The sequence below is a fragment of the Nannobrachium achirus genome (genome assembly GCF_963921795.1).
Source record: "Nannobrachium achirus genome assembly, chromosome: 12".
Taxonomy (NCBI): Eukaryota; Metazoa; Chordata; class Actinopteri; order Myctophiformes; family Myctophidae; genus Nannobrachium; species Nannobrachium achirus.
The window spans coordinates 13,565,729-13,580,211 of NC_137832.1; the positions used below are offsets into that span (position 1 = coordinate 13,565,729).

Below are 14,483 nucleotides of genomic sequence, written 5' to 3' on the forward strand. Positions count from 1 at the left end.
TCTCTGTATCTGCCCATATGCCCATATATGGAGATCTCAGTCTGTCGGGTCGAGGCTAGGCCCCTGTATCTGCCTGCAGTGATGTCACAATGACTCAGCGCTTGCGCCCGGCACTGCAGTGATGTCACAATGAGTCAGCGCTTGCGCCGATTTTGCGCCGATTTCCGCATAAGGAGATTCCGAACGTTTCGCGCCGGTTAGGGAAAACCGCGCGTCGGGTCGGGTCGAGGCCCGGCACTGCACTCCGTGCCGCGGCGGGGAACGCGCGTGCCGAATCTGAAGCCGGTGGGACGAACGGTTCTCGAGATACGCGGATTACAAACACACACGCAGAGACTTCGGCGGGGAACGCGCGTGCCGAATCTGAAGCCGGTGGGACGAACGGTTCTCGAGATACGCGGATTACAAACACACACGCAGAGACTTCTCGCATTTATAGATAGATGATATTATTATCATGACAATGGAGAATTCTGACCACCAACGCAATGTTACAAACAAAAAGGGGGAAGATGTGTACCTGGATCAGAGCCCTGCACGGGTCCAATTTTGACAACCCGCGCCCACCCGTCCCGTCATTAATCAGATCCGTGGACCGCCCGCTACCCGTCATTATTAAAAAATCAAAACCAGACCCGCCCTGCCCGTCAAAAAATGGACCCGTCACCCGCCCCGTTACCCGTGATTACATGCATTAAAGTAAATAGCCTACAGCCGTGCGTGCGTTCTTTCAATGGCATCGCACTCCATTTTCACTCCATAGTTGAGTGAAGTATTATTAATAGGTCTATTATTATTTGGATAAAGTAGAACAACCTTTAAAACCAATCATACTAATTTAAAATTGTATCATGATCTGACACTGTCGCGACAGCTTGTTGCTGCTGCTGCTTTCTGCCTCCGCTGCTTTGTGCAGTTGTATTTGTCATACGACGGTGTCGCGCATTGAAAATATCAGAGCTACAAGCTCACAACATGTCGGAACTTGCAGCTTTGTGAGCTTGCATGTCTGCTATGCTCGACACGCACCGTCATACGGCGAAGCACATATCCAGCTTTTCACAGCTGAAGGGAACGCCACTCGCTGTCTACTGTCTGTCTTGGTTCTCTCATGATAAACAGCCCGAGGTAATCTAAACCAAACCGGACGCATGATGTGACGATAATAAAGGAACTCCTAATAGTCGTGGAATCACGTGGATATTATACAATCATGCACCTTTCAACTACATCGCGCGCTAGGCAAGCAGATCACTCGCGGCCACTTTATTCAGTTGTGTGTCGGTGTCCTCCTCACTGTGAGTGTGTGCGCTCCAGCCGGCTGCCGCCGCTCCATGTGTGTGACTTGACGTTTAGGTGGAAACAGTGCTGTATGCATGCCGTGGTTCTGTCGTCCTGCTGCTCACTGCATGTGTGCGCTCTTGTGACGTTGTTTTAGGCAGAAACAGTTGTCTGATTTTCACAGTAAAATGTCATCCACCCATCACCCGCCCGTGTTTAGTCGCGCACCGCCCGTCCCCGTACCCGCACATTTATAATAGTAAATATTCCGCACGTCTCCGCCCGTCAAACACGGGTACCCGTCGGGTACTCACGGGGCCCCGACCCATTGCAGGGCTCTGACCTGGATGTCACCACATTCCACATGTGCACCCCCTTGTTTCCCCTATCTTGTACATAGTGGTTTTATAACTGCGATGATATTGAATGTTTTCTCTGCTTGCTATTTGTTATGTCCATGAATTGAATACCAAGGACTTCCAACGTAAAAAAGACCATACAAGAACTTATTTGGAATGTTCCCTTTAGGCAGGGGGTTCAACTGTACTTGTACTGTACTACTTTTTTTATTGTATTGACTATACTTGTACTGTTCTCCATTTTTGTCTAATACTATTTTCAATCAATCAATCAAGCAACACGGCACCAGATTGACTACATCCTAACATGCAGTACATTGAGGATCATATATTGTCAATAACAGCAAGGAATCTCCTCAAGATTATGGGGGCTGTAAAGAATGTTTCCGGTTATGGACCATTGAGGGTCAGACCATGTTCAGATGCATGGAACCCCATATTTGGAGATAATTTACCTATTCAATTCCAACATCAGCCTGATGGCCTCAAACGTCTAGTATCTCCCTCGGGCCTCGCCATAAATTACAACTCTTGTAGAGTACTTTTATTTTGAAGAGTTATAAAGAGGAGCGGGGAATCACTGCTGGTTGAGCCCTTTTGTCCTCTAGCTGCTCCAAACATGCACAAATGCAATACCTACAGTAATAAGGTGCTCACCACATTGACCAAACTGTTCTCTACCGACCCAAAGTGTTTTTACTCCAGATTGTCCCGGAATCTCAGAGCATTTCCTCATTTCCCGCTGTTGCGCAGTAGCGCAATAGTTTTACTGAAGTTAGCTCCTTTCGGAACCACTCACTCCACGGGTATGCCGCTCCGAGATGTGGTTCCTAGTCACTCCATGCCCAAATGAGGCGTCGCCGGGGGTAGTTCGCCAACTTCGCCAGGTTTTCAACAGCTCTTACCGTCACCAAGCGTTGTATCCAAAAAGCAATGGTCCTGTACCCGTCTCTTGCATCTTTACTTTTTTAGCGGAAAGGGTAAACAAGCGTTGTGTTGAAACAATACTTTAAAAACGCTCACTTTGTCAGCCCGGTCTGTGTTTTCCCAGTGAAATGTTACGGAAGCAACCACGTGACTCGCCATTAATCTCAAGCGAGAAATGGGAACGTGTCGCGAGATTTCCCCGCAAGAAATGGCAACAGGCTGACAAAAAACACAGACCGGGCTGACAAAGTGAGCGTTTTTAAAGTATTGCTTCAACAAATCGCTTGGATTACCCCCGCCGCTAAAAAAGTAGAGATGCAAGAGACGGGTATAGGACCATTTCTTTTTGGATACAACGCTTGGTGACGTTAAGAGCGGTTGAAAACCTGGTGAAGTTGGTGAACTACCCCCGGCGACGCCTCATTTGGGCATGGAGGGACTAGGAACCACATCTCGGAGCGGCATACCCGTGGAGTGAGTGGTTCTGAAAGGAGCTGTACTGAAGTTAGGGTTATCATTCACCAGGTTGACATTCACCTGGTTAGCATTCACCAGTTTAGGTTTAGGCATAGTTTTACTGAAGTTTGGGTTAGGATTAGGGTTAGGTTAAAGCATAGTTTTACGGGGGTTAGGTTAGGGTTAGGATTAGGCATAGTAGCATTCACCAGGTTAGCATTCACCAGCGTGGGACTAATGCAGTCAAATGCTCTACCACTGAGCAGCTCCCCAATGACATAGGCTTCTTCCAGGGACTGCCCATAAGGTGAAGTAAAACAAGCGCTCCGGTCCCAATCTTACTGGTACCTAAAAAAATAAATAAAAATAAAATAAAAAAGTAAAAAAGTGTGTGTCTGTGTGTAACAGAGTTGATTTCAGCCCCTGCCCTAATATTCTCTGCACGTCTCTGTGTAGGCCTACTGTACAGTTGTGGTCATCAATATACTGTCTGTCTGTACCGTAGCCATATCTTACACACTCAATTATGCAAATATAAACATCCATTGCCCAAATCCAGTAATCCTACAGGTCAATTTTACAGCTTGTACAGTTACAAATGGACAGTTTATAACCTACATACATTAGCAGTAGTCTATTATTATTGTTATTATTATGTGAAGATCTAAATAATGGCCACATACTAGGACATCGGCGACAAATAATAGATCACGATTTTATGGTGATAATAATTGTTTTCCACTACTGAGTACTAGTTAGAAAGAAAGACCATACTACCATCTAGTGTCCCGTTTAGGTCATTACATCCGACCATTTATTTATTTCTCCCGGTGTTACAGTGAATGTTGTCTGTGTACGTGTGTTTACTTTATATTACATTCACTATTTATTTTAACAAACTATGATAAGTTAATTGTACCACCCGTGTCCTCACTTTAATTTGACGGCTTAACACAAGGTAGTAAAGTCTTTACATGATGTTTTGAAGACGTGGAAAGGCGTTCTCGTTGCTGTCACTTTGATCGCCACACGTTTCCTGTCGGACTGATTAAGGTAGAGGACACAACTCACACTCACGTGGGTGTGAAGGAAGCAGATGTTTGTGTGGAAATAAGAGCTATTTATTATAACTCTATGAATAAATAAGACTGGTGAGTTTGTTCTGTTTGAAATAGAAACGTTTTTTAGACGTTTAAAGTTGTTGAGAAGGTTTAAACTCAACTGCATGTAATTTATGAGAGCCATTCTTAATCTAAACTGTCCTATTTATGGAATAAGCTTATAGCTCCTTACTCCAGTGAGTGGTTCCGAAAGGAGCTAGAATAAGCTAGGTTTTTGAGGTTTAAGTTGCATGTCAGAGAGTGTGATCATGCTTTGGTTTCTGTTATGAGAGGCAATCTTATTAATCTAAACTGTCCTGTTAAAAAAGAAACAGTGTAAAAATACTGCTATGGAAGAAGCTGCTATAGTGAGTGATGCAATTTAGATTCATGTTTTTATGGATTGATATTTAACCCTGGCCTCAATCCGACTGTATTTACTAAGGTTGAGTCCCATGCAGCAGCTCCTATTATTTTGGAGGAAATATCTGATTACATGAGATAAAATGAAATGGAATATTGTTCTATATTGCACTAAAATAAATAAATAGATACTGTGAAGTTGAATATACTAACCTGTTGCACATAGAACATGCTGTGAAGTTGTTTACAAAAAAGTTAATTACAGTAGCAACTAACTGGGGAAAAAAAATGCTGTTGGTGTATGCACATATGTACAATTGAGGATGCTCTTTTATTCACTCGCTTTCTTTCCCCAAAATCTTTTTAGATTATTATTATTTTTTTGCATTGTCTGAAGGAAGCCAAACAAGTTTTACTCTTATGTACCTGCACAGAAGACGTAACAAGCTTGTAGATCGTCTATTATCTTCTTAGAGGTTTGATGTAGAGCGGAAGTGGTTCATATCTGAAGATGCACATTAACACCAATCCAATCCGTCATGTCAGTAGAAAAGCTAATGTGTAAACGAAGGAAACGTGAAACGACAAACACAGATGATGACCGTAATTTCAAGTCTGAGAAGCTTTCTATGAAATCTATTACAAAGTTTAATCTGCTATACAATTTTATGTGTTGCGGAAGAACGCCGCTCTGGTCTTTGTTTCCGGGCAATTCTAGCTATTTCGACTAAGGGTTAGGGTTAGGTTTTAGGGTTAGGTTTAGGCATAGTTTTAGCATTCACCAGCATCAGCAGGTTAGCATTTCACCAGGTTAACATTCACCCACGTCGAACAAATGGAACGTCAAATGTTATGTTGCAATATCGACACACTCCCTTTGGTTCCATGATTGGTCACGATCAAGGAATCTACGATCCGACCTCATGGACGTTTTATACGCGAGCGCGCATTCAGCCTGCCTTTACGATCCTCGCTCGACAAAGTCGCTCCTTCTCAGCCTGGCTAGGCCTTAGTGGAACGGAACAAACCAGGCTGTACGGAGCTGGCTTTGCCAAACCTGGATTTTGGCTTAAATCCTGGCATATTTAATTCTGCTTTTGTGAAACAGGCCCCGCCAGCTCACCACCTGCACTATTCTCTGATTCTTTTTTTCCCAGATTAAAAATGTCAAAGGAAGGAAAAGCTGCCGCCAAACGCCCCGGCGAGGAGGAGGTGGAGGATGCAGGTAGGCCTGTCACAATTATTACATAATAATAATCGTCTAATCGCAATTATTTGATATAATCGCAATTATTTGATATAATCGCAATTATTTGACATAATCGCAATTACAGTTGTGAGCTTGTAGATCGGCTATTTCCACTATCAATGTCCTTCTTTTAATTCTAAAGTTGTCAAATATGTCAGTCATTTCTTTGTATATTAGGTTATCTGTAATATAACTGCCAGGTGCAACTTCAAAGCCTACAAGCCAAACAGAAATGTAATTGTAAACGACAAAAACAGAATTGAATCGTTAATCTCAATTATTTGAGTGACAATAATTGGTAAAATGTCTTAATGATGGTGGCAGCCCTAGACGCAGGTGTTGAAGCCAAGCAGAGAAGAGGCTCCTCTCCTCCTCCTCTGTGCTTCGACTCGCCTGGCAGCCTGTTCCGAAGCCTCATCGCCCCCATGGAGCCCGACACGTTCTTCCAGGAGCACTGGGAGAAGAAGCCCCTGCACCTGCAGAGGTCTGATCCCTCCACAGCCTCCTGCTACCAGAGCCTGTTCCAACTGGCCGACCTGAAGGGCCTGTGTTCCCAGGTAGAGGCCTGTGCCAACTATCAGTTATTTTCATTTTTAGCAGTTATTCTACAGACCAGGGGTGGGCAATTTTGACGACGATGAGGACCGGGTACTGCCCATAAGTCCTACATCTCATTAGTGCTAATTTGGTTAGGGTTAGGTTTTAGGGTTAGTTTAGGCATAGTTTTACTGAGGTTAGGGTTAGCGTTTGGGTTAGGTTTAGGCATAGTTTTTCTGAGGTCAGGGTTAGGTTTAGGTTTAGGCATAGTATTTTCACCAGGTTAACATTCACCAGATTCAGACTAATGGGATGTAGGAACAATGAAATGTCGGACCAATGCCATGGCCACTATATTTCACATTTGAGGGCCATATTACATGACATTGTTATTATAGTGTTGTTACTGTTCTTTTAATATTATAACTATGTTTTTGCTTTTACTCTCTTTTACTCTCTTTTTCTCAGGGCCTGGAATACGCCAGGGACCTGAACGTGTGCCGCTGTGTGCAGGGCAAGAAAAAGAGCCTGAACAAGGAGGGCAGAGTCAAATACAACGTCCTCAACAGGGACTTTGTTCAGAAGAAAGCCACCATCCAGTTCCACCAGCCACAAAGATTCAAGGTGAGAACCAGCGTTGCCAGTGTTTTGCGAAAGAAAGTGTTAATAACTTGACAAACGATGGTCTTAGACTAGCACTGTCTCCATGTCTTTCTCAGGATGAGCTGTGGAGGATTCAGGAGAAGTTGGAGTGTTTTTTCGGTTCTCTGGTGGGATCCAACGTCTACATCACGCCCCAGGAGTCCCAGGGGCTGCCCTCCCACTACGACGACGTAGAGGTACCATTATTGTTCAGGGGGTCACCAGCACAATTAGTTTATGTAGCATAACAATAACTTTAAACACTCGAACAATATTTTATACTTATTATTCAAAAATAGCAGATATACAACCTGCGGGACACATATCTTTGAAAATGTTTATAAATGTGTGGAAATATTTTGAATATTTGAATAATATGTTTTTTTAAACATATATTTAACTATCATCTTTGTTTTCACATTGTGTGTGACACCATTGAGATGACAATTTGTGGTTGGTGGTTGTATTCCATTCTCTAGAGGATGTTTGGCCATGTCATGGGCTTTTGTCTCTAAAGTGATGTGTTGTAAATGTGTGTGTTGTAGGTGTTCATTCTGCAGCTGGAGGGTCAGAAACACTGGCGTCTGTATCCTCCCACGGTTCCCCTGGCCAGGGAGTACAGCCTGGAGCCCGAGGAGCGCATCGGCAGCCCCTCCCACGACATCATCCTCAAAGTAAGAACAACAAAACTTATTAGTATTTCTTACGGTAATGCAACTATTCCATAAGTGTTGCGCTGGCTGTCCTCCAGCGCAACATGGACACAACAGGAAGTGTTGATCAAATAGAACAGGGTTCACCAATAGGCGGCCCGCAGGCCATTTGCGGCCCGCGGGGGGCTACTGTCTGGTCCCCACCAACCCCAGTAATAATGGTGGTATAAGAGCAGCAACAACACTAGTATATCGCCGTTATCGGGTGGAAACCTTGTATCTCCAAATGTGTATGTTCTTTCGCAAAGTAAAGCCCTGCTTCATCATAAAAGGCTGTCGCACAAAAGTTGTGAAAACAGCAGATCTACAAGCACACCTCAGCACGCCTCGCATCGCGAGGCGTTGTGTGCTTGTAGATCGGCTGTTTTCACTAGTTTAAATCATTTTTAAAATGATAAATGATAGACAAACGGTTTTGGACATACGAGATTTTCACCCGACAACGACGATATCTGAACTGTCGCTGGAGTAGTGGGAACGCCACCGTCGCCGCCTGCAATGTTGTGGCCCTCGGCTTGGTACCCTAGACATAATTCGGCCCTTGGGGAAAACTAATTGGGGAACCCTGAAATAGAAAGTATTCTTGAGAGTAATGTTTAGCTGTAAATGACTTTGTGTGTTTGTTTACATGGCTGTCATGTTGGATACAGCATAAAATCCAAGCAGTGCAGCCAGGTGCTCTAAGGCATTGTTATTGAGCGGAGCAGTCATTATCCAGAAATAACACACATCTGAATTCAGCGATTGACCAATCAGAATCAAGCATTCAAACAAGCTGAATAACTACGTTATGTTATGGTTATTGTTATGTTTATGTTAACAGGCAGGAGACCTGCTGTACTTCCCCAGAGGAACCATTCATCAGGCAGACACTCCGCTGGGAGTGGAGCATTCCACCCACCTCACCCTCAGCACCTACCAGAACATGTACGTCAACTATTCCTCTTCCACTTAACATTTGGGCTTCTTAACTTCTCCGTGTGAAAGACAAGATGTTGAACGCCCGTGAACGGGGGCCGCGCACACAACGTGTGCACGCCGCCACCGAAAATCTGATAAAAACAATGGGAAAGATGCATGCAGGGTTCCCACGGTCATGAAATTCCTGGAAATATTTTGAAATTAGAACAATATTTTTCCAGTACTGGAAAAGTTTTGGAATTGATCAAGGGTCCTGGAAGGTCCTGGAAAAAATAGCTATGCATTGTCTTTGGTTATTGATTTTGTTAATACCTCTGAAATGACAAATTAAACATTGGCCAAATTGTCAAATATTAGAGGCAGAAATTGTGAAAATAGCAGATCTACATGCTCACAACGCCTCGCAATGCAAGCATGTAGATCTGCTATTTTCACAATAAAACCGTGTTATACAAAATTCCTCTACTCTTAGTGCTCGTCAGGGTGGGGGGTCCCCAGTTCAAATATGATTATTTCGGGAGGTGAAAAGGTTGAGAACCACTGGCATACACTGCCTGTCTTTGGGAATTGCGCATATGAGTAAACGACTCGTTATTGAGCTGAATTATTGTTATATAGTCCTGGAAATTTGCTTAAATATTCTGGAAAAGTTTTGGAAAAGTTTTGGAAATTAATTGGTAAAAATGTGTGGGAACCCTGTCGTTATGGCAAAACTGTGGCAGCTCAAGTGTTAAAGTGGCCTGACATTTGAAGTGAGCAAGGCATCATAAATACATACTAAAATAAAACCGATTGATAATACTAGACCGGTAATAACCAAATTAGCCACTCGGCGTCGCACTTGACTCAGTGAAGAGTATACTGTAATTCCCATGAATAAAGAGTACAGGAACCACAGTCAGAAGGTGGCATGTTTCTATTTCTTGTAAAGTTTAGCGCCAACATAATGAATGCAATGAAAAATATAACAATAATGAATACATAAATAAAATGTGTTTTTTATTGTTCAAATCCAAAATGTTGCAGTGTTATTGTAATTTTTTCTCTACCACCTTTGTGCTTGTCTGTGATCCTCTCTCTCTCTCTCTCTCTCTCTCTCTCTCTCTCTCTCTCTCTCTCTCAGGTGTTGGGGTGATCTACTGTTGGATGTGTTTCCCACCCTGATGTTTGACATGATGCAGAGGGAGATCAGCATGCGGCAGGGCATGCCCCCCAGACACCTACTGGTGAGGAACAGGGTTGGCTTATGGGGCTTTTAAGCCGTGACATCATTTTGTAGGCAGAGGAGAATCTGCCCCCAGAGCATTTTCTGTCCCTCGCTATTTTCAACAGATCCGAGACAAAAATAACGACTAAAGTATAATTCTAACACTTTCCTTTCAACAACAAAGAGAAGAAAAATGTGTAAATAGTAAAAATAGTAAAAAGATTCACGGAAACTGGGGGCAGAAATTCTCCTCTGCCTACAAAATGATGTCATACTTAACAGCCCCATAACACTGTAGGGATGGCATTGTGGAGATTTAAATGTATCGTAAAATTATCCTCCCACCCTAGGTGGGGTTGGCGAAAGGGCCTTTCTGTGTGGAGTTTGCATGTTCTCCCACTGTCTCCTAGGGTAGGTACCCTCACAAAAACATGCAGTAATCGTGTTCTCTAAACTGCCTCCCCCTGGCCAGCCAGGGCGCCTGATGGAGGGGAAAGGAACTGGTTGGGATAACGTTTTCCTTCCACGCACTACGTCCAACCGGCGAAGCTCCCCCCTGTCAGGTGATAAGAAGTGGCCTGCTCACTCCTCATGCACTGAAGGAAGCATGAGCTCAGTTCAGGGCTCTCCCCAGGTTGGCAGAGGGAGAGCAGAGCCCAGGATTACAGCTTAGGCAATTGGCACTGGGTGAAAAATGGGTTAAAATTATAGGATTTAAAAAAATATGTATCCTCCGTCATGCACTGGGACCAATTCACCCTTTTATTGGCCGAGCTGCATATTCGGTACCATTTAAACTCTCTATAATTGGTAAAACGGACCAGGAAATAACGTAATTGATAGTCTTTTTCTTTTTTTACTCGACGAAATTACTCTCTTTGCCAAAGAATAGCAGATCTACAAGCTTGTAGATCGGCTATTTTTTGGTTAATGTTCCGCCTCAGGATAATGGATTTTGGGGATATTTTGATTGTTGCGATAATATCGATTCTTTGGTCACAGTAATCGTGACATGACATTTTCATATCGTCCCATCCCTACAACACTGATTCTCAAAGTGGACCCCCAGGGGTCCTTGAGGGGGTTACCACCTGCTCCCGTACGATTTGGGGGAGTCTGAAAAAACATAAATGCCATCTAGATAATTTGTATGTGTTTGTTGTGTGTGTGTGTGTGTGTGTGTGTGTGTGTGTGTGTGTGTGTGTGTGTGTGTGTGTGTGTGTGTGTGTGTGTGTGTGTGTGTGTGTGTGTGTGTGTGTGTGTGTGCGTGTGTGTGTGTGTGCATGCGTGCAGAGCAGGGGTGACAGTGGTGACACTCGCAGGTCCCTGTCGTCCTTCCTCAGACGCGCAGCAGATGAGCTGGACGCAGGACAACAGGAGCTGAGGTCCAACGACATGAAGAGAGACTTTGTCACCAACAGACTGCCTCCGTATAACGACACTGACATCACTCCATGTACGTATATGCCATCATATCACCCCATGTTCGTATATGACATCATATCACCCCATGTACTGTACGTATGTAATGACAGCATATCACCCCATGTACATGTAACGGAGGTGATCCGAACCTCCCCACCCGGCTTCGAACCTGTGTCTCCCGCGTGAAAGTCCAATATCTTAACCATAAGGGATATCCCTATGGAACAAGGGCAGATACTAGACTTTTGAGGCTTCAGGCTGGGGCTGTGACTCTCTCCGCCACACTCACCCCCCTTTGACCTCCTCCTACGGGGAAGCCCGGAGCCGGGTCACGGCACCAATGTAACGGAGGTGATCCGAACCTCCCCACCCGGCTTCGAACCTGGGTCTCCCGCATGAAAGTCCAATATCTTAACCATTACTCCAAAGGGATATCCCTATGGAACGAGGGCAGATACTAGACTTTTGAGGCTTCAGGCTGGGGCTGCGACTCTCTCCGCCACATACATATGACATATGACATCTTATCACCCATGTGCGGTACATATGGATTAAAGTTCTCAATTGCCGGTGACTGATTTCTGTCATTTGGATTCTGTTGAAGTCTTGGGCAGTGAAAATAGCCTATCCAACAAGGCTATTGTAGATGGGCTATCTTTGGTTATTATAAAGTGGTCAAATATAAAATCCTAAAAAGTCTAAAACTTTTCATATAAAAGCAGATGTTAAAGCCTGTCTATTACTAATTCCACATTATGGGTGTGCGTTGCTTGCGCGTGTGTGTGTGTGTGTGTGTGTGTGTGTGTGTGTGTGTGTGTGTGTGTGTGTGTGTGTGTGTGTGTGTGTGTGTGTGTGTGTGTGTGTGTGTGTGTGTGTGTGTGTGTGTGTGTGTGTGTACTGTAGGTGGGAAGATTCCTGCACTGGCGGACAGTGTGCGTTTGAGGTTCAAAGATCACATGGTTATTTCGGTAGAACCCAGCCAAGACAGAACAGTGAGTACAAATGTTACCATGCATTCATGAAAAAGTTTGAGATACACTGATATAGGAACATATCCTTAAAAGGATTTAGAAGACATTATAGAATTGGGTCAAAAATATTCAAAGACTTGCACAATTTTTCAAAAGATTGTTTATCTACAAGCTTGCAGCGACGCACTCGGTGCTGTGCTGTGAGCTTGTATATCTTCTAATGCAAGGGTCTTCAACAGGGCGTCCGGGACACCAAGGGGGTCCTCAAAGCTACTACAGGGCGTCCTCCAAATCTTTGTGTAAACTTGACTCTCCTTAACCATTTGAACCCTAGCGTCCATATTCTGAGAACTTTAGCTAAACATAACACATCTACAAGCTAACAAGCCTGGCGCTGCAAGGCGTTGTGAGCTTGTAGATCTGTTATTTTCGGCAAATAGGTCTGGTGTAAAGGGGAAAAAGAGCAGACTAAGTACAGAGTGAAAGGTCAAGTTTAAGTATAGACTGTGGTTATTGCGACCGTAGGTCGCATTTACTACCAAAACCTCCACAGGCTGTCCGTGGGTGAGTGAGTGAGTCAGTCCGTCCGTCCGTCCGTCCGTCCGTCCGTCCGTCACACTTTTGCCCTGCTCATATCTCCACAACCGTTGCCCCCATCCATGCCAAATTTTGCACACACACTCCTTGACTGCCAAACTACAACCTCCAAGGACCCCCGGAGCCCCAGTCCCTGGGGGACCCCCAGATGTAAAAAATGACCAAATGTGGTCACACGTCACACTTTTTCCCTGCTCATATCTCCGCAACCGTTGACCCGATCCATGCCACATTTTGCACACACACTCCTTGCCTGCCAAACTACAACCTCCAAGGACCCCCGGGCCCCCCAGCTCCCTGGGGGACCCCCAAGTGTAAAAAATGACCAAATGTGCAAAAATGACCAAATGACCACCCCAACGGGGCTGCTCACGGGGAATTCCCGGGGACCACCCACTCCTCGTGCTCCAGAACGGATGCAAAAGTGGTGACGCCCCCAGTGGAGGACCCCCTCCACTGCAGCTCACATAAAATGCCGATAAGCGACCTACGGTCGCTTATCTCCCGATTAGGGAGTCTTACTGGTATATAATATATAATATCTGAGAACATAAATTGACATGAATCCAAAATACACTGATGATTGTGCTGTCAAACAGTGAAACTATATGGAATCTATGAACATGTTGTGGAGGTCCTTGCTTCATCTCTTCTCTCTCAACTAAAGGGTCCTTGGCCTGAAAACGCAGAAGACCCCTGTTCTAATGGGTTAAATGTTTATGTGTGTGTGTAGGATGAGGCCACAGTGCTGGTGGTGTACGTACTGCATTCATTGAGGAACCTCAGGGAGGGTCACATGATGGGTGATGGCGTACAGGATGACTCGGTCTCTCAGGTAAGAAGCTACCTAACGTACGCCGTTCGTAGCTTCAAGATCAGCCTCGAAATGTTAACCTTTGTTTTTTGTGTTAGAAAGTTAAAGCTCAAGGTGCTCGGGTGGTGGTAAAAAGTAGCCCGCTGCCCGTTCGTATCCACTGCAGTGCATCAGGCTTTGTCGAGCGCCTATCTATATGAATGAGCAGTGGTTCTAAAAAAGGAATTGCTCAGGTCACCCCTGTAAATAAAGTTTTTTTATCCCCTGCACTCCTAAATGACATTGTCAACGGTATGTATCCTAACTAAAGTCATTTTAACCGTGTTCTTCCTCAGGGCCTGCGCTTCCCTCTGTCACACCTGCAGGCCATCAGACAGCTCCACGAGGCAGAAGAGCGCCTCCCTGTGGCCACACTGGAACTGCAGTCTGACCAGGACAAGCTCAACCTGGCGCTGTCCCTCTGGACTGAGTGTCTGCTGGAGGTCTGCTAGTCACGCTGCTTCTGACCATCAGGGGTCTCAGAGGGACCCTTAACGGGTCTGCAACTCTTGAGAGTGTATACTCTCGGAGTTAAATAAACACTGAATATTTTACAGTGTAAAGTGGGTTCCCAGAGATAGCAAGAGCAAGATACCCCTTATCACAATGTTTCTCAAACTTTCAAATTTCAAGGTCTCCCCTTAACTCTGTCAGTGTACAAATGGAACCAAATTAACCCTAATGGGTTCATTTGGTTCCATTTGTACACTGTCAGAGTTACAGACTTGTATGGGTCAATTTAGACCCCATAAAGGAACCCACAGAGTCCCTGGAATCCACTTTGAGAACCACTGCCTTATCGGACAACTTCACACTGATAAGAACCAGGATGTGGCCGGCACCAAATGAACCCCAAGTGGCCACAGCACTCACCTGTAAAAA

The 14,483-nt window shown here is 44.7% G+C and overlaps 1 protein-coding gene across 1 annotated transcript; it reads left to right on the plus strand.

The window, feature by feature from the left end:
* Positions 1-4,105: 4,105 nt before the first annotated feature.
* On the plus strand, positions 4,106-14,234 carry riox2 (ribosomal oxygenase 2). Its single transcript, XM_080738165.1, has 12 exons — positions 4,106-4,174; positions 5,644-5,711; positions 6,060-6,292; positions 6,741-6,896; positions 6,992-7,111; positions 7,460-7,588; positions 8,451-8,554; positions 9,672-9,774; positions 11,049-11,211; positions 12,084-12,172; positions 13,482-13,583; positions 13,898-14,234. The coding sequence occupies exons 2-12, from the start codon at positions 5,651-5,653 to the stop codon at positions 14,051-14,053; spliced, it is 1,416 nt and encodes a 471-aa protein (XP_080594291.1). The 5' UTR covers positions 4,106-4,174; positions 5,644-5,650; the 3' UTR covers positions 14,054-14,234.
* The last annotated feature ends 249 nt before the right edge of the window (positions 14,235-14,483 follow it).

Excerpts from the sequence above, each read along its gene's own strand:
- riox2 (XM_080738165.1), top strand. The coding sequence starts at position 5,651 with ATGTCAAAGGAAGGAAAAGCTGCCGCCAAACGCCCCGGCGAGGAGGAG. Across the intron at positions 9,775-11,048 it reads TGCCCCCCAGACACCTACTG|AGCAGGGGTGACAGTGGTGA; the intron begins GTGAGGAACAGG and ends GCATGCGTGCAG. Across the intron at positions 13,584-13,897 it reads AGGATGACTCGGTCTCTCAG|GGCCTGCGCTTCCCTCTGTC; the intron begins GTAAGAAGCTAC and ends GTTCTTCCTCAG.